This window comes from Mytilus trossulus, chromosome 10 (assembly GCF_036588685.1).
Source record: "Mytilus trossulus isolate FHL-02 chromosome 10, PNRI_Mtr1.1.1.hap1, whole genome shotgun sequence".
NCBI lineage: Eukaryota > Metazoa > Mollusca > Bivalvia > Mytilida > Mytilidae > Mytilus > Mytilus trossulus.
In genome coordinates, this window is record NC_086382.1 from 74,525,672 (window position 1) to 74,549,252 (window position 23,581).

The window sequence follows — 23,581 nt, forward strand, 5'->3', positions numbered from 1 at the left end:
GTCGTTTGTTTATATGTGATATATTTGCTTTTGTTCATTTTTTGTACATAAATAAGACCGTTAGTTCTCTAGTTTGATTTGTTTTAAATTTGTCATTTCGGAACCAATTATAGCTGACTATGCGTTACGAGATTTACTCATTGTCTAAGGTCGTAACGGTAGTTGTTAATTTCTGTAACATGTGGTCTCTTTATATCACCATCTAAAAAGGAAAATTAACAATTAGGAAAGGACAATCGTCTCTTTGTCGTAAATTGTTTTGTATAGTTTCTGGCGTAAAATTAAAATATCTACAACTAAAATAGGACATTATCTGCTGTTTAAATTTGATTAATATAAAGTAAGTTCACTTTGGTAAATTTCGGCAGTATATGTAGACAATTCTTGATTATTTAACGAATAAAAATTTAACAAATACAAACTAAGGTAAATGTTGTTGAGCACTTAAATCGAATTTAGACGTGTCTTTATTGAGCTTGTACATAAACCGTGATTCATCACAGTTCAGGAACAAGTCTGCTTTTAAAGAACCGGGCACAATTCGTGCCAATATTAGAAATAACTACAACCTGTCGATAAACTGTATTGCCGAAACGAACCTAAATGTTGGCAGGAGAAAATTTACAGTAGCCATTAAGTATATTTAGCATATTTAACTTTGTCGATAGAGAAAACAATTGTATATGAGTTGCAGGAAATAAAAGTGCGTTCCATTTATTCTAAAACGAACATTTTATCAAATAGGAAAACTTCAGTTTATGAGATTGTGTGAAAGTGTAGTATAAAGAGTGGAAAAGTCAAAACTGTTAAAAACCTCAAAAGCACGCAATTTATCTTAAACACTCTAAAATTGTTTTTTTTCACTATTTATTATTTTTTGTTACAAATTTAAAGTTAATGGTAAGATAAGATACTGATCTATATTCATCTAAACTTCAATTGTGTGACAGAAAAGCCCGCACCAAAAGGGGGTATTTTTTTGTATTTCAGTTTTAGCTTGGCGGTGCAGGATGTACCGGGATTTAGCTTTGCGGGCAGTATATACTATGCAATTTTGAATATAAGTAAAAGTCGGATTAAGGGAGAGTGAAATGCTTTCTACATATCACAAAATCTTTGAAACAGCTGTCTATGGTGAAAGACAAACTGTCTGTCCTTGTCTAACATGTTCTTCTTTTCCTGCAGTCGAAATTCGTGTTCTCGATTTGTTTGACTCGCTCTGTGCAGAACCTATCTATTGTATTTATGGTATTTTTGTCATGTCCTGAATATACATCAAGTTTAAAACACTCGCTATTTATGCATGTCATGGATGATCAACAATTATTCCAAACAGTTAAACTTTGCAATTTTTTTATTCCTTTACATAATGCTGAAAACTGTTTAACAACTCCGGTTTACCTTTTTTGATCGTCAATTCTCTCTATCCGAAAGATATTGAGCATCAAGCTGTGATTAAAATGTTTTATACCACTGTTACCAAAAGGGAAATACATCATTATTGGATTCACACGACAATTTGTATACGAAAGAAATGTTATAATACTAGTATAAAAAAAGTCTTAAAGATAGGAATTTATCACCTTTCTCGTCATTGAAAGAATAAGTTTATTCGAAACACGGACTGATGTCTGACTTATTCTATGCATACAAAGACACACCTATTCATTATTTGTCATTCTTGACTGCGGTTCATGGGCCATGGGGCAGCTGGGCTTCATAGGGAGGTTGTGCTGTGATTTGTACAAGCGACACTGTAACAAGACAACGCCAGTGTGGTAGCACTGCATCATAACATAAAGGACATGCCTGTGGTGGTTCGGGTGCTTTCTGATACTAAAACCTGTAAGCCTTTATTTTCAGCAGGGTTGAGTTTTATGTGTTTGTGTGTGATTTCAGTATAATTATATTTGTCCCCCCTACATAACACACCGCAGAACAAAAACCAAAAAAGGGGATGCTCTATTTATCTAAGTTGCATGGAAATGGGAAATGTGTCTAACTTTGGACAGGCGCAACAAATGCGGCGGATTTAAGCATGTTAAGTGCGATCTCAATCGTCCCCATATACATGTACTCATTAGGGGCCTTCAGCTCTATGGTCAGGTTGTTGTCTCTTTGTCACATTCCCAATTTTTATACTCAATTTCACTAACAAATGTAGAAAAAATAAACACGCAGAAATACGCACAGTAATACTCAGTTGAAAGGAAGTCCGAGTCCGATGTAAGAAAAGGTAACAAATTAAAAATGATACATATATTAACAAAGGACTACTTCTGACATGTCAGCTCCCGACCTCAATTAAACTGAATGAAAGATTATGTCTTCATCATATGAAAATCAAGCACAATCCCTCCCTCCCTCTGGTGTAATAATTTTTCAGTTATACAGAGATTTCGATCGTTAAAATAAAATACGTTGTTACATACACGAGCGAATCGAATAAACATCATAAGATGATGGCAAAGGAACGTCACCATCTAAAAATTGATAACTAACAATAGGGAATGAAAAATTATCTCTTTTATCATAAATTTTGGTATCAAGTTTCTCGTTAAAAAAAATATATCAAAATCCAGGAAAGGGTAGTATTCATTGTTAGTATTAGCTTATTTTAAAGTCAGTTCAGCTGGATAAACCTCTTTAGTGTACATACTGAAGTCGAATAAATATTCTAGTGCAGTTACAGTCAAAGCAGGTCCAATTGACATAGTTCCTTTGTTTGTTGTTACTAAAATATGACCTAAAAGAGTTTGAACACATATATTCGCATTCTGGATATTTAAATGACCATTTAATTAAGTGTGCGATTGTTTTTTTTCTTTTTGAGCTTATGAGGCAAGTACTTACAGTGAATATTTACACTCCATAAGTTATTAATTCCACTGCTTTCAAAGGCCTTATTTGAACAATTTATTACCAGAGTTTTGATTGTACCAAGCTTAAGTGTACTAGTAAAAAGAATAGATACTTCAGTTGTGGAACAATGGCTTAAAGACGAAATAAGTCTATATTTGTAAGTTGTTTTGAGCAGCATCGAGAACCAGTACATAGTTGGAACTTTCATTGTATTTGGTTCTGCTTGTAAAGAGGTAGCTACAAGTTTATGTTTGTTACAGATATCATTATCCGAATATGGAGTCAGTTGGAATGTTGGTGAGTTCTTGGTTTCCTTTTAAAGAACCTCAATATAAAATTTATGCCAATCAATAATGATATTAGTAGCAGACTTATCAGCATGGAAAAAAAACAAATTCCTTTGCTAGTTCTTTTAGCTTATGTTTTACACGGGAAATAGGGCTATTGTGGTTGTTGTTAGGAGTAAAATCTTATTGAAAATGCTGTATACTTTATCAAATATATTCATTACTGAATTAAAGAAAAGAATCTCGGGTTTTTTTGTCAGTTTTTTCGCGTTTTATCCATTTCGAGCAGTAAGTACGGAGTTAGTCGTGAATGATGTAACGACACTCATTCCAAATAATAAAATGAACGGGGGGGGGCGATATTAAGGTCCTTTACAAAGGAAAGATTTCAACATCCTGTCACGAACGATGTTAAGGTCTTCTGTTATAAAATTGGAACTGCATGGGATCATAAATGTATTCGAATTACTGCAATTTCATGACGTAGTTGTATTGTCAATGGTATTTACATCTTTTCACACTTCGATTCAATTAAACACATATTTCCGGGTAGATTTTTTGTAAATATAACAAATAAGAGGGAGTTCAGTATTATCAAAATAGCCAGGAATTTGTTCTTAAACAGAATGATCATTAAAAATACCGGCAATATTTACAAAATCAAAACCTTTATTAGTAAGTATTGATTTTGATAAAATGTTTTGTGTAAACGTAAGGATGTTCGATGATGAGCAATTATTGTTTATCTTTCCAGAGCACCTGAGTTCATTCTAAAATTAAGTGGAATTCATGTTCTTTTGATCGTTAGAGTTTTCCATGTTTTGTTTTTGGACGTGATCTTCTATTCGTCATTTTCTTTTTGTTTTGCCTTGACGTGGTCCGTTTTCCCATAGGTATCTGCAACCTTCTGAGGAGGAAAATTGTTCGCAAACTACAACCTAAATATGCAGGAAATATGAACTATTGTTGTATACGACGCATGGTCTTTAAAAAAAAACAAGATACTCCTGAAGCATAACTGTAGATCTCCATACATTTAATTATGACAAAGTTTGATAACTATATAATCGCGCAGGTTTGAAGTGGCAAATAGTAAGCTTTGTGTCTCTGATAAATGTTGTTTTTTTAATTATCAAAAATAAACGATTTCACTAGTATAAGCTTGTCAAAATGAATTAAACTGCGACAGTATATGTTTATATATATTTTTGTGCATTAACAAACCTTTTTTTTTAATATTATTTCCGCATACACAGTTTCTTTGATTTATATTTCGATTGAAGTTTTGTAAACAGACAACCAATTTATTTCTTGATATGTGAACACTAAATGAAATATAACATTTTAAAAACCTGGTTAAGTTAATATCGGGAACAGTTGTAATATTTTGTTACATTTTGAAACCTATTAATGTACTAACATAAAGCCCAAGGTACAAACATGTTTACGATGATATGAATTATTTATATCATATCTTATTTATACATGCACAGGTGGTTTAGCAAAAAACACACTTAAAATGAAAGATCTGCATTTGATTACAATGCGCTGTTTCGATTCCATAAAGTGTCTGGCAAAATGGCCCAAAAATGATCAAAACGTTGTGTATCCAATATCTTAATAAGACGATATATAAATGGCGAGTCTCTTTTGCATATGCAGACATAGGTGTTGTACACACTCAGTGATAGACCATAGACTGCTTACCATATGTAAATATCCAACTAAAAGTAAGTAAAGACATTCCAAAAAAACAATCCTTCTTCGATGTATATTTTAATAAAAAATAAGAATTGATATATTTTTTAGAAAGATCGGCATCACCTATACTACCATTTAAAAATGTCAACCGTTTACATTTGAATTGTTTTGTGTGTATGTTTGTACAACTTTGCTCTTTAGTTTTTCTCACATGATTTAATTTTAGATGTAACTCGTCTTCTGACTGTATGACATTATTTTGTTATGAGCCCAAAGACATAATGTAGTCTTGTGACCGTGACGTCATCAACGTTTTTTCTTGGTTTTCTACGGTTTAAAATGGAATTTAGAATCAAATTATAAGAAATGACTGTAATGTTTTTTCTGTCTTTTCGAAACTACGCTACGCGCGTTATTCAGTGTGCACCATTTTTTTATGTTATTTCTTCATAGACAGAAAAAATATTACAGTCATTCCTTAAATAAAAGTCCCAAGTAGTTTCTACCAAATGAATAGAATACCTTAGCTGTATTTGGAACTTTAAGTCTTCATGCTATCCAATACGTACTTTATCTGACCTTTACAATAAAGAGCCATGGCCAATTTGCCGGCGATTTGTTTCATTCGATTAGATAGGTAAATCATGCTTTAAATAGCCCGATAGATGTTAATTATAGTACATGATAATACGTCACGTCATCTATTTTCATACCTTGAACAGGTATTCCTACATAAACAAGGCCAAGACTATTGATTTTTTAATATTGATTTTATTGTATTATTAACCTCCTTTATGCAAGGTGCCATACCACGTAACATGCCAAGGAGCCAAATAACACAATACAAATTCAAATCTTGATTGTCTCATTCTAAATATATGTATATCTGTACTTTTCCTGGTCTTTTAAGGTTTTATCGTCTATAAGATAAGATACTTCATGTTTATATTTTAACCCGAGAACATCTTTAATACCGTCAGTAAGTCATAGATCACCCTGTGTTACTGACACATGTTATATTGCCTTTTCTGTCATTTTAACAAATCGGACCTTCGTTGTGATACAGATGCAACAGCTTCTTGATGTTTTACCTACAATCACGATTTGTAGTGTAATTGATTGTTCTGTTGTGTTGTTTTATTTTCTGATGACTGAAGTACCGGTATAGGGACAGTGGTAAACATTTCAGAACTAGTATCTAAACAGTTTGTGAATTGGCGACAAAGTTGTTGTTGACTGCATTTGTTACATATGATACCATGTTCAAAAAAGGTTTCAAAAAATAGTTTGTGTTGTTTTGAAACTTGTATACAATAGCCTTATTTTAAGTTATGTGTATATAACCCCCGCAACATGTAGGTTTCATTGCTATAGAATTAATTCTCGTGTTATTGATTATCAGTTTGACGGCAGTTGGTCCTTGGATATATGTAATAAATGTAACCACATTAATAGAAAGTAAGTCAAGAGTATGGATAGTCTAGGAATGCACACAATAAGCAATACATTTTTTTCCTTTGATACATGTAAAATGATAAACCAGTAAACTATATAGTCAAAATGAACCAGAATGACTCTATGAATTAAGCAAACATTCGAAAAAATATGATAGAAACATTAAAATTTAATATAACAATACAAAAAATGCAAATATTCTGAGCGAGATTCGAACCCTTTCTTTAAAACCATCGTTTATTAGTAGTTCTGTGCTCTACTAATGGAGCTACGGTGATGCTTATACATATGTCTATTATTAAGAATCTATATCGGTACAATTTATCGATGTTACAATTTTGTCTTCAAAAAGTTGTTTTTTATGTAATAAGGACACTCTAAACCAATTTCATTTTTGAGTGAACAAGTTGTATGAATAACAACAGTCATAAAAAGTATAACTTTTTTTTGGTTTGAAAGGTCCTTCTTAGGGGATTCCATGTTTTTCTCACCTAAAAACACCGGAAAATCCGCATATTGGACTTTCATCCTTTTTTAGGGTCAAATTAACTTTTGATCACATATGTCATAATATATGTAAATCGAGATATTGATCAAAAAGCATTTTTATTTTTTGTTTTTATTGTTAATTGTATTCTTTCGGCACTTTTTGAAATTGGCCCTTCTGTGAAAAAAATCATCGATAAATTGGCCCTACCTCTTTGATTGGAGCGTCTGCCGTACACTAACTTAAGCCTGGTGTCTATGACGAGTTATTTCTCAATTTGATCATAAAAAAACTAATGAATAAGAGAATGATGTATATTGTCAATAAACTTTATTTTGCAAAATAAATATAAAAAATAGTTAGAAAAAACTAATAACATGTATTAAACATGTTAAAGAATCACAGATAATGTATTGTCACATAGATGTGTCTAGTAAGATTTCTAGTCGCCGTTATTATTACCAACCGAAAGAAGAAAACAGATTCTCTAATTTAGATTGCTGTGATATCTTTTTCTGTCTACATTGGAATTTGCTTGCAGCACAATGTTGTGGTAGGTCAATATCCATTTTTCTACATTGTGGTACAATATTTGGACAATATACAGCTATTTTACGTCTGATGATATCTTCGGGGACACATTGGAATGAGTTATCCATACCGTCAACCAGTGGATATTTGGTTCTAAAAATAGATAAACATATATATATATATATTAGTTTATGTTTTAGTCCGGAAAGTAAACAATATACACACATTTGTTATAAGAACTTTGATATATAACTTATATTAGTGTGGAATTAATCACATCATATTTATTCAAATATGAAACATATCGTTTTACATTATCAAATTTTGAATTTTATTAGTTCTCCTATTGATTTTTAAATTTCTTATCATTTTAGCATATTTGTTTGTCTTCCATTTGATTTAAATGACTGTTATTTATTTATGTTTAACTTATTGCTTCTTAGCTTGATTAGTTTGGCCTTCATATACTTTATTATCGTAGGTATGAGAGTCGGTCTCAGCTACATTCCCTACTTGTGTATAGTCATATGTAAATAATGGTCACAGATATGTACGTATTTCAATCTAAACTTACCCGCATTGCATATAATATACAATTTGCTGCCATGGTCTGATAACGTTACACATAGTAGTCCTTCCTGGTTCGTACTCATACCATACTGTTGTAAGGTTAGTGTAAGAGCTGGGACATATACTGCCACATTCTACAATCTGTGGTCCACTGGGATTTCCAATATCAACTGGGCAAATACTATAAAAAAATAAATTAGAAATACATTTTTCATGAAAAAGATCGAAAATTGCATACGTTTTTATTTTCTTGGAACACCTATCACGTTATCTACTTTTTTACTTATAAATTGTCATTTTAATTATAGAATAACTAATAGAAGAATTCAAATAGAGAAAAATATTCAACGAGTGACCGAACAACACATTAATTCACGCATGCGCGTAAATTATCAGTGTTGTTCGGTAACGATATTTGAATTCTTTAATTAGTTGATCTTTTTATTACATTGGCAAATGGCTTTTTTTAACGAAATTAATGTAAATCATGTAAGGAACTATATCTTTTTTCTACGCATTCACAATTTGTTTTGATCCGCCGTTATTCACGTCTTGGCAACTCATATTGTATGACGTCAGAGAGTGAAATAACCACGTTTATTTCACATGTGAAATTATCAATTTTTGTTTAACTGGGAAATTAATGTAATTCATTGCAACCAATGTAATAAAGTGGTTTTAATCAATAGTCTACTTTTTCTTTGAAGTTTCAAACTTAAGTTTTTTATGATGTTATGTAAAACTGGAAAAGAATATACTTACTGTGGGTCATCATAAGGAACAGCTGGTTGGTATATTTTACTGACATCTTCTAAATACATTTGGATTTCTCTATCATCTATTATGGCCTGTTCTATGGCCATACTGTAGTAAAAAGATAAAGAAAATATTAGAAGATCTTCATAAATTAAAGCTTCTGGGCTCCGAATCCTCCTTTTCTAGATGAAATCAGAAAATCATATTTATTGTCTTGAGAATGCATTAAATAATAGCAAGTAAATTAATCAAGTAGAAAATATAGCATGCGTTCGTTAAGTTTTGACATGTGTCCTTTAAATGTTATGAATAAAATGGAATGAATCGTGATATAAAGATAAAATTATTAGTTTCGATAATGTGTTGTGTTCTTCATCCGTTATGTTAAAGCTAGGAATGGACAGATTAACGTTGATGTTACGCAATACATTTGTTTTAGCGTTCAAAGCTTCTGAGGGAGGCAAGGAAGCAGGACTTTTAAATAAATATGGTAAAATAAATATACATCGTATTGACCAATACTGAAATTAAAAAAATTTTGAATATGGTTACTCGAGCAGCATTGTGTAATAAATCGGTTACCATTCGTTCATGCTGACACAGCTAGTAGCATGCTTGCGGTGCTTCTATCTATATATAGTCGAGTTTTAAATTCATAAAATATTAACGATTGTATAAAATTAATACTTACTGATTATATTCTAACGGATCATGACATATCTTTCCCATGTCCGGCCATCTGTTTTCTATCGGATCAACAACACATTTCTTTCCAAATATTCCTAACACGCAGGGTATTACAGCAAGGAAAAATATACTTTGCTTCATCTACAAACAACAATGAAACATTATTTATATAATCGAAATTCGCAAATGAAGGTTTATTTGGCTCCTAGGTATCAAATTTGAATAACTTGAAACTAATTCTGAATTATATCACAACTAAAGGTGTGCTTAACTTTTTGAAGGTTAAATATTCATTTTGTGAACGTCTTTATATTTTACCCCTTGATATGCTAAAGATGGAGTATAAGATAGTGGTTTACCTTTAAACTTATTTCTCTGTCTTCGTTATGTTAGCCCTCATCATTAGATATCTTTATATACTCTATTTCAGTGACAAGGAAATATACATACTGACCAATCGCTGACCATAATGTTATTTTATGACCTAAAACTAACGTCATGGACATTGTCCTTGGCGTGCGTAAGCTAAATCATCATTATTGTCAAAAACAGACTGTATTTGTCAACAAGTTATCTATATAAATAATACACTTGACCATTTATATCAATTCGTCCTAATTTTGCTTAAAGTGACCAAGGTTTAAAATGGTAAGAAAATACATTTAGTTATTTAGAGTAAATTGATTTTGAAATAAAATGGTTGATCTAAAAAAAGTTTGGAATAAATAACATTTCTAAACGCTAGTGTGTTACACAGGATTGTTTATTAAAAACATTTTTGGGGTTAAAATTGGTTGAAATCGTCGTATCACTTGTTTTTACTTCAAGCTAATTATATTTTATATCAAATGTTCAGATTTTTATCAGTTCAATGTATGATGCAATATTTTAAATAAATGTTTTTTTGGTTTTTTTTTTATATTTAACAAATAGTTCTGCACATTATTAGGAATAATCATTATAATATCTTATTTTAGTTGCAACTTCTGCTGACGTGTGCCATCATTGCCTATGTTACGTGTATACCTATGAATGTATGTAACAACTACAAGTATTTGTATGACCAGTGTCTGCCACACAGGAACTGGATCTGTGATAAACCAGCGGGTTATTCACCTCTCGATATGTAAGTAGTTTCCATGCATATAACTTTGTTTCATCATTAAGTCCAAAATTCGCTAATAAAACGCGAATCTTCAACTTCTAAGATTGTTTAAATATGTAAGGACAAATTATCCAATGTTAATAATAATATACAAGGTATAAATATGATTAAACAAAATGCAAAGCAAGTTAAAAAAAACTTATGCAACTAGGAATAAAAATAAATTTACTTGGGTAACAATATTAAATATTTCTGAGTATAAACAACATTACACAAAGGTCCACTTGTTTTAATTAGATTGAAATTACTTTTTATTAAATTATGGAAGATTTTTAGAATCTTTTAATATGCTGAAAAAGTAAGCAATTATTAAGAAATTTCTTTCATCATTGAAGGTATTTTTTATTGTTGTTTTTGCCATGGTATCACTTTCCTTAAAGGCATAACTAATAAATATGTTAAATTGTTAAACTTTAAAGAACACCAACATAACTTTTTATTGAAATACAAGTACAAATGTTGATTTATAATGTTAATAATCGATTATTTTATGAAATTAATTTAATGTGTCCTCTTTTTTAAGGCGTGGATTGAAACAAAAATTGTCTCAGAGTGATGGATCATTTATTCATTATATCAAGTCTTGCAGTGAATGTTTGGGAGATCCTGCTCCATATGGGTAATTATCTTTTATATACTAGTATTCAGTGCAGGTCGTATGGGGGCTGTTACATCTTGGATCGTGAAAAAGAAGAAATATGTCGTTTAGATAAGCGATTGGCAATAAGCGAATTCCGAGACAGGGAGTTAATTTAAATGAAAAATATTGTTCTTGTTTTATCTAACTAAATTATCTGCTTTATAAAATACAGAATATTTTGTGATTGATTAAAAACAATAAAGTTATCTTTGTTAGGGAAGATATTTTACTACTGTTTACATTTTGGATTAGGGTGCTATAAACAGTTTCGTATAAAAAACTAGGGGTTATTCCCCGACTAAAAATAGACATGGAGGGAAGTCCCTTTTTATCAACATAATTGGTGAAAAAGTATCATGTTTTGTATTTGATTGTAAAAATAAGTTAATTAGCCTCAATTAAAAAAAGGCTGAATGATTAAAATAATTTAAGAAAATTAGATTAAATACACATGTTTTGAGGGGAGACAAACTGTAAACATCCTGTTTTTTTGGCAGTGAAAAGTGCAAAACTTATTTGCACCCCCTGTAGCTCTTTTCGGAGCAGGCGAACGTAGCCTGAAGCATAAATTTTTAGAAAGACCAGGTAAAAACCAATGAAATTCATACAGTTTTGATTATGAAAAATGTGCATGTATAATGTCTTCATGGGTGTGCACATGGCCTGATTTCATGTTTTTTGTGCATAGATTAGGCAATTTTTTCCACATTTTCTCTGGATAAAACTTTTTGGTACTATTAAAAGTACAATTTATTTTTATTTCATTATAAACTAGAGAAAATTCTGATTCAAATGATATCTAGTTTTATACAAGTATCTTTATTAACATTAACACCACTAAGGGTCAATTATAAATGGTCCCTCAAAATACAAGACATGATAGAAAAAAAACCTGTTGATTGCACCCTTAAGCGACAACACAAACAAGAAATGTGCAATGACCGCATGTCCTTTTTTATCACAGTTTCATTTTGTTTAAACGAATAGCTTATTGTTGATTTTAAAATAACAAATCGCTTAAAATTGTACTACATAAGTTATATTTGCATTGATAATTATTTTTCAGAGAAAAAACGGATTATGTAAAGAAACCTGTTTGTCATGAAGTTAAGGTACCAATTGAATATATAAACAAAACTGTGTATCATGAACTAACTGGAGTACCAGAAGGTTTTGAGGTGTGCCAGGTCATACTCAATGGCCCTGACAGAAATGTACAAAAAATATACAGGACAGACTGTTACAATGGGTAAGACGATCAACTCCATGTCATTTTTCTTGTTTTAGAAGCTTCATAATCATTAAGCGTAAAACGCTAATAACAACTTAGCAAAAATGTTCTGCTGTGAATGCAGACATAACACATCACCCTCTTGAGTTCATTGCAAAATTTAATAATAGCATCATCTGAAAATGATTCAGTGTTGTACAAGTGAGAGGTTTAGCGCTATAAAACCAGGTAGAATGTTCCTTTTTGCCATATTTGAAAATACCTGTTCCAAGTCAAGAATATTACCAATGTCCATTCTTTTAATGTGTTTTATCATTTTATTTAGCTATTTTATCAGAGACTTTCCATTTTAAATTTCCTTGGTGTTCAGAATTTTTGTGATTTGACCTTTTGCTAAACGCCTTGTGTTGAATACTAGCTCTATTTTGAATATAGCAGTTACAATTCCGTTGATAAACATTGATAGAAACATGCATATCGCGTCCTTGTGTGCCTTCCTACCGGCGTTCTTCTCTTTACTTATTTATTTTTAAATGAATAATATTTCTTTTTACCATTCATCTTTTATATAGTTCGATGTTACATGTATTCAGAAAACATTGTAGTTGTGTTATAAAAACCAACACCCACATTTCTGATAATCCAGTAGCAGTAAAAAAATATTTTTTTAATAAATGAATGTTTGTTAATTTTAGATTTTTTTGAAAGGATATCACACTAAAGTAGAACTTTTTAAAACGTTTTGTACAAGGAATGCTGTTTTAGCAAAACAATATGCATTCGATATTCTTCAACCTTAATTTAAAGGTAACCTTTGATTTTTTTCAGAGATGAGAGAAAACAGAACAACTACTGTAGATTTGACTATGGGGTGTTCAAGGAATACTTTTGTAGACCAACAAATTTTGTATACAGAACCATGCTCATTGACTGTCCATTGACTGGATTACAGTATTACAAGGAAAAAGTATCGACAGCATGCAGCTGTGTTAAAGTCAAATGTTTAACAGGAGAAGTTCCAGGACCATTTAACAATCATGGGATCAGACAGGGACCCGTACACGTCCAAGTGAAAATAAATCCAGGCTTCTTTTGAAAGTCCTAAGACTGTGTAATTGACTGTGATATTTATTTATACAATCTTTCGCTTTATGTATCAATTTTATTTTGTTATTGTTACGTTAGAACGTTAATAAATTCGTCAATAAAATTATATTCTCTCTCATTTTTTGAAGTCAAAACCGTATATTTAATAAGGATTTACACATTATAAACAACCTTCACTTGAAATGTTATTTTGATTCTCATAGAAAAATAAAAAGCTGTCGGTAAGGAAACTCTCCATTCAAATCTTATTATTTTTCAAATTTGAGTTCAATCCTTTGGGAAAGGAAAAAGTTATTAGCATTTTTCATTTGATCCTGTCATTAGTTTCAGTCATTAGTATAACCCACCATTTTGTTCAAGGTTATAGTTGTTTTTTTGACATTGTTTTATATCTCTTTTTATATTCTTATGTTTTTTCTTTTGGGTATTGTGTCATACAGTCCGGGTAATAGATCAAATTTATTGGTTCAGTATATGTTATCTTGTTATTAAAAAAAAAGTATTTTTGTGTGTATTCTATGTTGTAATGTTGCACTGCTATTTCAAATTATGGTGTAAAATAAAATAACGCACACAGGTAACTGTCTTATAATAATTTTGTTGTTAGGAGTAGGGGTCGACATGCTTTTTTTTACAAAATAAGTAAATTTGTTGTTCATAGTACGAGAACAAAAGAGAAAATTTATCGTCACATTAAATATAAGAAATGGTAAAAAAAAGATATTATAAGCCTGCGACCTTTAAGACCTATAACATAATAAAAGGTAAACATTGAACAACAAAAATGCATAACAAATTGAGTTAGCAAGTCGAATTAACACGAAAATATATTTTGAGAGTACTCGTAGCTACTTAATAAATTGTCAATGGAAATGGGGAAATGTGCCAAAGAGACAAAAATCCGACCAATTCTTAAATAAGTGACTTTGACGTTTAAGATGTAAAGATACCCTTTGAACAAATTTGGTTTGTAGGTATTTTTCCTTCACAGGAGCCAAATACAGGCATCCAGAATATGAACCAGAACACAGGAATTTAATAAAGTAAAGTAAAATATAAAAAAGTGTACGGCTATAAGACGTAAATGCTATCTGTCATCAAGTACGTAGTCTAAAAAAATGCAACCCGCAAAACAAGATAAAAGCCAAAAAAACAAGTCATATTGAGATTTCACGACTCATACATTAGCCTCCACTCATTAACATCAACTGTATTTATTGTTCTAACGCCATGAACAGTCAAAGAAGGCAAAAGTTTTAGTAAGTTTCTTGAAATTTCGCCTTGTGCACATTTATCCAGGAAACGTGTCTAATATCGCCCTAGTAGCAAGACATTTGTATGTATTAACACTTAAAAATTTGTCGATTGTTGTTTAAGAGAGGTACGAAGCTACCAGAGGAAAAGTCAAACTAATAGATCGAAAATAATCTGACAACGCGGCTAAGAAACAACCGGTCAAACAATATTAGGTCTTTGCATCGGAACTAAACACATTTATATAAAAAAAAACGTAGTTGGTATGACACGGGTTATGTTCTTTTCATATATTTTATGATAGTATGATACTTAACCCCTCACGGGAGGGATTGTGTCTGATATTCATATGATGAAGCCATAATCTTCTCATCAGTTTATTGGGGTCTGGAGCTGGCATGTCAGTTAACTGCTACTAGTCTGTTGTTATTTATGTATTGTTATAATTTTATTTATTTTCCTTTGTTACATCTTTTGACATCGTAATCGGACTTCTCTTGAACTGAATTTTAATGTGCGTAGTGTTATAAGTTTACTTTTCTACATTGGCTAGAGGTATAGAGGGAGGGTTGAGATCTCATTAACATGTTTAACCCGCCGCAATTTTGCGCCTGTCCCAAGTCAGGAGCCTCTTGCCTTTGTTAGTCTTGTATGATTTTTAATTTAAGTTTCTTGTGTATAATTCGAAGTCTAGTATGACGTCCGTTATCACTGTACTATTATGCATATGTTAAGGGGCCAGCTGAAGGACAACTACATTGAAGACCCATTGGTTGCCTTCGGCTGTTGTCTGCTCTATGGTCGGGTGGTTGTCGCTTTGACACATTCACCATTTCCTTTCTCAATTTTAATAGTACAAATTTATAGTATGCATATATTATAACACAGAAAAATAAAGACTAAGACACACGAATTCCATCATAAACTAGGGGTGACCTCATGTTCTCCGAAAGGGTAAGCATATCCTACATCAAATATGGAGTTCTTATAAAATTATGAGGAGATAAAGTATGATTGCTATAAAGACAAGCATCTCCTCATTCCAGATGATGAGAATGTAAAAGTCCCTCAACAATCTGTAATGATAAACTAACCCCACACCATATACACAGTTTTACAAATCCATGGTTCGAAAAATGCGCAACAATTCAAAAGAGTAAGCAAAATTCTTGATTTATTCTAAAAGTAATAAACAAGGAAAAAACACAGGCAGCAACCAACGACAAACCCAAATATTCAAATATACATAAAATTAAAATAAACATAAAATTGAAATATACATAAAATTAAAATAAACATAAAATTGAAATATACATAAAATTAAAATAAACATAAAATTAAAATATACATAAAACTAAAATATACATAAAATTAAAATATACATAAAATTAAAATATACATAAAATTAAAAGCTGTCAATTTCTCTGACTTTAAGAGAAGTGATTACATTTCTGATAAAACAAACACTCAATAGAGATGAAACCAAAGATGAGCTGAATAAAATTGAGAATTGAAATGGGGAATGTGTCAAAGAGACAACAACCCGACCATAAAGCAAACAAACCGAGGAGAATGACGGTTTTTTTTCTTATCTGGATCAAAAGTTTAAAAAGGACATACATTTTACTGCAGTCCTGAAATGAAAACTGCTAACGCTTATGCAATTGTATATTGAATATAATTGACTAATAATAAGTGGTTAGTCTCAAACCGATATAAACACAAATGGTTACATGTACATTATGGATACTGCGAGTGTGGGGCTAAATTATCTCCAACCATCTACATGCAACTAGATGATCACGCGTATCTGACGTGATATTATTTGTTTCTGGATATTTATAAAATTTTATATAAGATCTCCGAATATGTACATATATATCCTTTATTTGTATTTCGATTGCAAACATAAAACAAGCTATTTATTGATATGTGTTTACTAAATACAACTATGAAACTGTGAAGGCCTTGTTAAGTTTATATCGGGAACATTGTGATATAATTAGTTTCAATATAAAACATATTTATGTACAAAAGTAAGCCCAAAGGTACAAAGCCTGTTGACGACGATATGAATTATTTATAATTTACCTCAACTCATATTTACATGGTACACAAATATTACAAAATGGTGTTTCATCAAAGAGCACCTCATAAGAAAAGACCTGCATGGAATGGATGACACGTTTCGCTATTTCAATTCCATGAATTGCCGTACAAAATCCCTCAAAAATATTCAAAAACACTTGCAATAAAATGTATTTCATTACTAAGGCGAAATTATTCCAATAAATGTACAAGTAAATATTCGAAAAATAAGCCTCCAATATGTATTTTAATGCACACTAGGAATTTATTTGTTTAAAATATCATCAGTAACTCTACTATCTTTTTCTCTGTGTGTTTGTACATCTTTGTAGGTTTTGCCTTCAAGGTCCCAAAGAACAAATTACCCCCGTTGTATTTGGCAAAACATTTTTGTAATTTTGAATCCTCTATGATCTTCAACTCCGTACTTTATTTGACCTTTTTAAAATGTAGCGTCACTGATGAATTCTTCTGTAGACAATGACGCGTCTGACGTCAAATATTTTAATCCTGGTTTCTATGATGAGTGTATTCGCAAGTTTGATCGGAATAAACGCAGATAGATTAAACAAAGATGTATTGTTAAACAACTTTATTTTGCAAAATTAATAAATAAAATACGTAAAAAATAATACTCAAAAATAAAAGCATCTATTCAAAAATCACATTTAACTTATTGTCACATAGGCGTGTCTAGTTGAGTGGTGACATACTCGCCATAACTTTTACCAACCAAAAGAAGAAAACAGATTGTCTAATTTAGATTTTTGTGATATCTTTTTCTGTCTACATTGGAATTTGCTAGCAGCACAGTGTTGTGGTAGGTCAATATCCATTTTTCTACATTGTGGTACAATATTTGGACAATATACAGCTATTTTACGTCTAATGGTGTCTTCGGGAACACATTGGAATGAGTTATCCATACCATCAACCAGTGGATATTTGGTTCTAAAAATAGATAAACATTTGACACTTTAATAAAAACAATTAGTTTGGGAATTTACCATATTCAAATTGTACTTATTTTTTCGAAGAACAGGAACATATAACTTTCACCGTATAACTAATTCATTGCATATGTTTATGCAATAATTTGATTTGTCCGAATCTAGAGTGTTAATAAGGTATCATATTGAATTCACATCACTGAACATATTGGCATAAATGTATCATTTTGATCCGTTATATGCCTGTTTTTTTTAAAACTATTAATACTGTTTTGCTTTATTTAGTTGGCCAATATAAACGGTTGAGTAATGTATGTGTCAGAGGGGATATGGAAGTATCAACTCAATTTCCTACTCGGAGTCTAGTTATATTTCATATTGATCATACGTATTTTAATCTGAACCTACCCGCATTGCATATAATAAACAATTTGCTGCCATGGTCTGATAACGTTACACATGGTTGTCCTTCCTGGTTCGTACTCATACCAAACTGATGTTAGGTTAGTGTAAGAGCTGGGACATATACTTCCACATTCTACAATCTGTGGTCCACTGGGATTTCCAATGTCAAGTGGGCAAATACTATAAAGTAAATTAGAAATACATTTGTCATGCAAATAGACGATTGCTTAAATGCTTTTTCTTAATACGCCTATCAAGGTATGTACATTTTAACAATTTGAATTTCATTTAAATGTGATGTTTCTTTGATATTAAAATTTATTTCTAAATACATGTAAAAAATAATAAGAATATACTTACTGTGGATCATCATAAGGAACAGCGGGTTGGTATATTTTACTGGCATCTTCTAAATACATTTTGATTTCTTGGTCGTCTAATATAGCCTGTTCTATGGCCAAACTGCAATTAAAAGATAACACGAATGTTAAATGAAATCCTCAAAAATTAAAACTCGGAATCCTGTTTTTCAATATGAAATCAGCTAATCATTATTTTGTCTAGAGAATGCATTAAATATTAGCAATTGAATATTACTTCTAACAATGAAGTAGAGAATATAGCATGCGTACGTTAAGTTTTGAAATATTTTCTTTAAGTGTAATGGATAACATATAATGAATCTTGTTATAAAGATAAGATTATTAGTTTAGATAATTTGTTGTGGCAATGTGGTCCGTTATGTTTAAGCTAGGAATAGTTGGATTAACGTGGATGTTGTGATATACAATCTGTTTAGTTCATGCATCATTTTATATAAAACGGACTAATAAGTGAGAGGTTTAGCGCTATAACACCAGGTTTAATCCACCATTTTCTGCATTTAAAAATGTCTTTACCAAGTCAGGAATATGACAGTTCTTGTCCATTCATTTTCATTAGTTTTGTCATTTGATTTTGCCATGTGATAAGGGATTGTCCGATTTGATTTTCCTCTGAGTTCAGTATTTTTGTGATTTTACGTATTATTGACAGTCAAGGTTTTCCGGGGAAGGCATTAAAGCCAAAATTTTACGTAACTTGTGAATAAATTTACATCGTATTAGAGAAAACTGAAATTTAAAGATTCGTTTCAATGTGGTTACGCGAGCAGAGTTGCGTAATAAGTCAGCTACCATTCATTCATGCTGGTACAACAAGTCGCATGCTTCAAGTGATTCATGCAAATTTTTTAATGTGTGCATCAATATTCACAACTGTATGAAAATGTATACTTACTGATTATATTCTAACGGATCATGACATATCTTTCCCATGTCCGGCCATCTGTTTTCTATTGGATCAACAATACATTTCTTTCCAAATATTCCAAACACACATGGCAAAACAGCAAGGAAAAATATACTTTGTCTCATCTACAAAATTATTTTTAAAACAAAATATGGTGTTATTGGCTGTGTGACCTGATATAGTGGCATAGTTCGGTAGTTTTGTTATTTTACTTTTTTCATTCTAGTAATTGAAATGAGAAAAATATATTACTTATTTTGGTTCACGGTACAATATCTGATTAAGTTTGATTAAATAATTGCGTAATATATCACTTATTAAAGTTTACTAAGTTTTTTCAATCGTAATGGTATAAATCTTATTTGTACACTTGTTTTAAAATTTTTGCCTTAAAATGTAATTAAGAGATTGTAGTTTACCTTTTACTTATGTCTCGTCTATGTTCTGTTAGCCATCAGCAGCAGATCTCTTTATATACACAATTTCAGTGACAAGGAAATATACGTACTGACCAATCGCTGACCATACACTTTTACTATGACCTAAAAACCCAACGTCATGGACAATGTCCTTGCGTACGTAATCTAATTCATCATACTTGTCAAACAATGGACAGTATTTGTCAACAAGTTGTCTATATAAAGAATAAACTTGACCATGTATATCAATTCGTCCTATTTTTGCCTAAAGTGACCACAGTTTAAAATGGTAAGAGAATACATTTCATTATATAGATAACATTTCTTTTTAAAATAAAATAAAAAAGTTGATCTTACAATATTGTTGAATAAATAGCACTTCTAAACGCTAGTGTGTAACGTATGATAAATTATTTAAATAATTGTTGTTAAAATTAGTCGAAAGCGTCTTACGTTTAACTAAATATATTAGTTCAAACTAATTCTAATTATTTCAAATGTTCGGGGTTTACCAAAGTGTAATGCTAAATCCCGATTGCTATGTATTTCTTTTTAATATATTTCTGTATATAATTAATATATTAAATTAAATAATAATCATTATGATATCTTATTTTAGTTGCAACTTCTTTTGACATGTGCCATCATTGTCTATGTGTCGTGTGTACCTATGAATGTATGTAACAACTATAAATATTTGTATGACCAGTGTCTGCCACACAGGAACTGGATCTGTGATAAACCTGCTGGTTATTCACCTCTCGATATGTAAGTATTTCCCATGTATATAACCCTAAAATCCGCTTATAAAACGCGAACCTTCAACTTCTGTTATTCACTTTTAAAATGCTTAGATTATAGATTAGATTTGTTGTTCCATCAGATGATATGACTTTTAAATAGGTAAAGACAAATTATCAATGCAAATACTAATATACAATATAAATGAATTAATATGATTACACAAAATGTTATAAAATGAAGATCGAGAAGAAAACTGAGTAGCATTTTGTCTTGAAAGCTTCACTTTCCATATTTGGCTATGAAATGTTTTATTCTTCATAATTTTGAATAATGAAATACGCATACACAAATATAGATTTATGCTGTTGAACAGTTAATCAATTGATTGATGAAATTATGTTAATTTGTCCTCTTTTTTTAAGGCGTGGATTGAGACAAAAATTGTCACAGAGTGATGGATCATTTATTCACTATATCAAGTCTTGTAGTGAATGTTTGGGAGATCCTGCTCCATATGGGTAAGTTTCATGTTTATCTTTAGTTGCATAGTATGGGGTCTGTCACATCTTGCACCGTGAAAAAGAAGAAAAAAATATAGGCTAGATGGTTAACTCAATTAGAAAATTTCGAGGCAGGAACTTCATTAAAGTGAAAAAATATTGTTTTGCTTTTTCATTTTAAAAAATTGCCTGCTTTCCGAAATACAAAATTTGATTGATTTAAGATAATGAAGTTAGCCTTGTTATGGAATATATTTAACTACTGTTAAGCAAAATTATTACGGCAAAAAAAACATGAAATGTACAATGACCGCATGTCCTCTTTTTATCACAGTTTCATTATGTTGGAACGAATAGTTAATGGTTGATTATCAACTAAAATAACGCTTGAAATGAAACCAAATAATTTTCATTTGCATTGGTTAATATTTTTCAGAGAAAAGATAGATTACGTAAAGAAACCTGTTTGTCGTGAAGTTAAGGTACCGATTGAATATATCAACAAAACTGTGTATCATGACCTGACTGGAGTAGCAGAAGGTTTTGAAGTGTGTCAGGTCATACTCAATGGCCCTGATAGAAATGTACAGAAGATATACAGGACAGACTGTTACAATGGGTAAGATAAAATAAACTGTATGTCATTGCCTGATTAACAAGCTTCATAATCATTGATATATATACTTTAAAGGGCGAAAACAAACTCGGTATTAATATTCTTTGATTGCAGATATAAAACACGCACACATGAATTTCGTCGGTCAATTTTTTACATAGTTGTTCTATTCACGTTCAGCTCTCAGATCAACAATTTTTTTCCCGCAAAATAATTAAGGATCTAACACTAACAAAATCTTAAAAGAGTATTTATTTTATTTTCAACAATCTTGTCAAGGGAAGATGTATTGTAGTACTTAGTTATCCTAACTGCCTACCGCCTCTTTTTAAGTCATAAGCATGTCGTACTCTGACTTAAGGTCTCGAGCTAATTTATGTCTACTACTTAAATAATCAGAATGTATGATGTTGTTTCCTTTTAGGTGATTTTAATTTTTGTCGATTGGGCAGTTGTGCGACTTTAATCTTCGAATTCGAAATTTGAAATGTATTTTACATGACACACACAATGTCTTCCATAACCATTGATGGGGAAATTTCTTTCGTGTTATCCCTCCTCCCCTAAAACAATAAAAATAAACTGTGTGTTGTCTATTATTTTACTCGGTATTGTGTTTATTTTATTCATAACATTAATTGCTGTTGGCTCTTACCCTTTTATGTTTTAATATAAACCCAAATGAATTCTTAATACAGCATCTTATTTGCAACACAATTGCATTTGTTTTATTAATTTAATTGATAAATTCTCTCATTTATGTTATCAACATTTTATTAATTTATATTTAACCTTTCATTTTTCAGAGATGAAAGAAAGAAGAACAACTACTGTAGATTTGACTATGGGGTGTTCAAGGAATACTTTTGTAGACCAACAAACTTTGTGTATAGAACCATGCTTATTGACTGTCCGTTAACAGGATTGCAGTATTACAAAGAAAAAGTATCAACAGCATGTAGCTGTGTTAAAGTCAAGTGTTTAACAGGAGAAGTCCCGGGACCCTTTAACAATCAACGAATCAGACAGGGACCTGTACACGTCCAAGAAATTAGACCGAAATCAATAGTGAAAATAAATCAAGGGTTCTTTTAAAAATCCGAAGACTGTGTAGCCGACTGTGATATTTATTTATACAATGTTTCTCCAATGTATATTAGTTTTGTTTTGTTATTTCTATAGTATGAGAATGTGAATAAATTCGTCAATTAAGGTATGATAATTTCATTCATTGAAGTCTCAAACATATATTTGATCACCATACAAACACTCAAACTGTTATTTTAATCCATAAATAGTGCGTCCATATGTCGTCTCTTTGTTTTATTGGTAATGAACATGTCCATTCTAGCCTTCGGGTCATATAATTTGTTTTAACATGTATTTTGTCCAGACACCTGTAGCTGAAAATTTCGATATAATGACACTTAAATCAAAGGATTACCAGGAACTATTGATTTGCTGATGAATTTGCATGTATGGAGTTTCCATACAAAAAAGATATGGTATCATTGCCAGCATCAATCATCCACCAGACACGTTGATATGAATGTTATCAATGGCATGTAGACAGTCTTTAACAGTATACTAAATTATACCATATAGAAATATAGAAACCTATACAAAGCCCATCTGGCATGCAAAATGTGAAACAATACATGAACGACTTGATTTCTCCTAAAACCAATAAACAAACAAAAAAGAAAACAGTTAAAAACAGAAACAAACTTCCACAACTGAATTTCCTGTTAAGTATAAGTGGTTTGTGTTATACTGACACAACATCAAATTTCACATGTAAAATATGCTAATATTTTAATGTCAATAGACTATGAA

At 31.0% G+C, this 23,581-nt stretch overlaps 3 protein-coding genes across 4 annotated transcripts; 1 reads left to right on the forward strand and 2 right to left on the reverse strand.

Moving 5' to 3' along the window:
- Positions 1–7,189: 7,189 nt before the first annotated feature.
- Positions 7,190–9,506, reverse strand: LOC134688560 (uncharacterized). The gene is made up of 4 exons (XM_063549368.1): positions 9,341–9,506; positions 8,656–8,757; positions 7,898–8,074; positions 7,190–7,476 (listed from the first exon to the last, which is right to left on the reverse strand). Exons 1-4 carry the CDS (start codon positions 9,475–9,477, stop codon positions 7,251–7,253), a joined length of 642 nt encoding a protein of 213 aa, XP_063405438.1. The 5' UTR covers positions 9,478–9,506; the 3' UTR covers positions 7,190–7,250.
- Positions 9,507–9,953: 447 nt separating this feature from the next.
- LOC134688556 (uncharacterized) lies at positions 9,954–23,053 on the forward strand. 2 transcript variants are annotated; one of them, XM_063549360.1, is made up of 5 exons: positions 9,954–9,984; positions 10,314–10,462; positions 11,025–11,120; positions 21,566–21,748; positions 22,552–23,053. In XM_063549360.1, the coding sequence occupies exons 1-5, from the start codon at positions 9,982–9,984 to the stop codon at positions 22,838–22,840; spliced, it is 720 nt and encodes a 239-aa protein (XP_063405430.1). In that variant the 5' UTR covers positions 9,954–9,981; the 3' UTR covers positions 22,841–23,053. The 2 variants fall into 2 exon arrangements, with proteins under 2 accessions (XP_063405430.1, XP_063405429.1); XM_063549359.1 differs by lacking the exons at positions 9,954–9,984; positions 10,314–10,462; positions 11,025–11,120 and adding exons at positions 20,062–20,174; positions 20,505–20,653; positions 21,052–21,147.
- On the reverse strand, positions 17,399–20,034 carry LOC134688559 (uncharacterized). Its single transcript, XM_063549367.1, has 5 exons — positions 19,886–20,034; positions 19,455–19,591; positions 18,537–18,638; positions 18,180–18,356; positions 17,399–17,772 (listed from the first exon to the last, which is right to left on the reverse strand). Exons 2-5 carry the CDS (start codon positions 19,589–19,591, stop codon positions 17,547–17,549), a joined length of 642 nt encoding a protein of 213 aa, XP_063405437.1. The 5' UTR covers positions 19,886–20,034; the 3' UTR covers positions 17,399–17,546.
- Positions 23,054–23,581: the final 528 nt, after the last annotated feature.

Excerpts from the sequence above, each read along its gene's own strand:
- LOC134688560 (XM_063549368.1), bottom strand. The coding sequence starts at position 9,477 with ATGAAGCAAAGTATATTTTTCCTTGCTGTAATACCCTGCGTGTTAGGA. Across the intron at positions 8,758-9,340 it reads GATCCGTTAGAATATAATCA|TATGGCCATAGAACAGGCCA; the intron begins GTAAGTATTAAT and ends TTTTTACTACAG. Across the intron at positions 7,477-7,897 it reads GTATATTATATGCAATGCGG|AACCAAATATCCACTGGTTG; the intron begins GTAAGTTTAGAT and ends ATCTATTTTTAG.
- LOC134688556 (XM_063549360.1), top strand. Across the intron at positions 10,463-11,024 it reads GGTTATTCACCTCTCGATAT|GCGTGGATTGAAACAAAAAT; the intron begins GTAAGTAGTTTC and ends CTCTTTTTTAAG. Across the intron at positions 21,749-22,551 it reads AGGACAGACTGTTACAATGG|AGATGAAAGAAAGAAGAACA; the intron begins GTAAGATAAAAT and ends TTCATTTTTCAG.
- LOC134688559 (XM_063549367.1), bottom strand. The coding sequence starts at position 19,591 with ATGAGACAAAGTATATTTTTCCTTGCTGTTTTGCCATGTGTGTTTGGA. Across the intron at positions 18,357-18,536 it reads GTTCCTTATGATGATCCACA|TATTTGCCCACTTGACATTG; the intron begins GTAAGTATATTC and ends TTTACTTTATAG. Across the intron at positions 17,773-18,179 it reads GTTTATTATATGCAATGCGG|AACCAAATATCCACTGGTTG; the intron begins GTAGGTTCAGAT and ends ATCTATTTTTAG.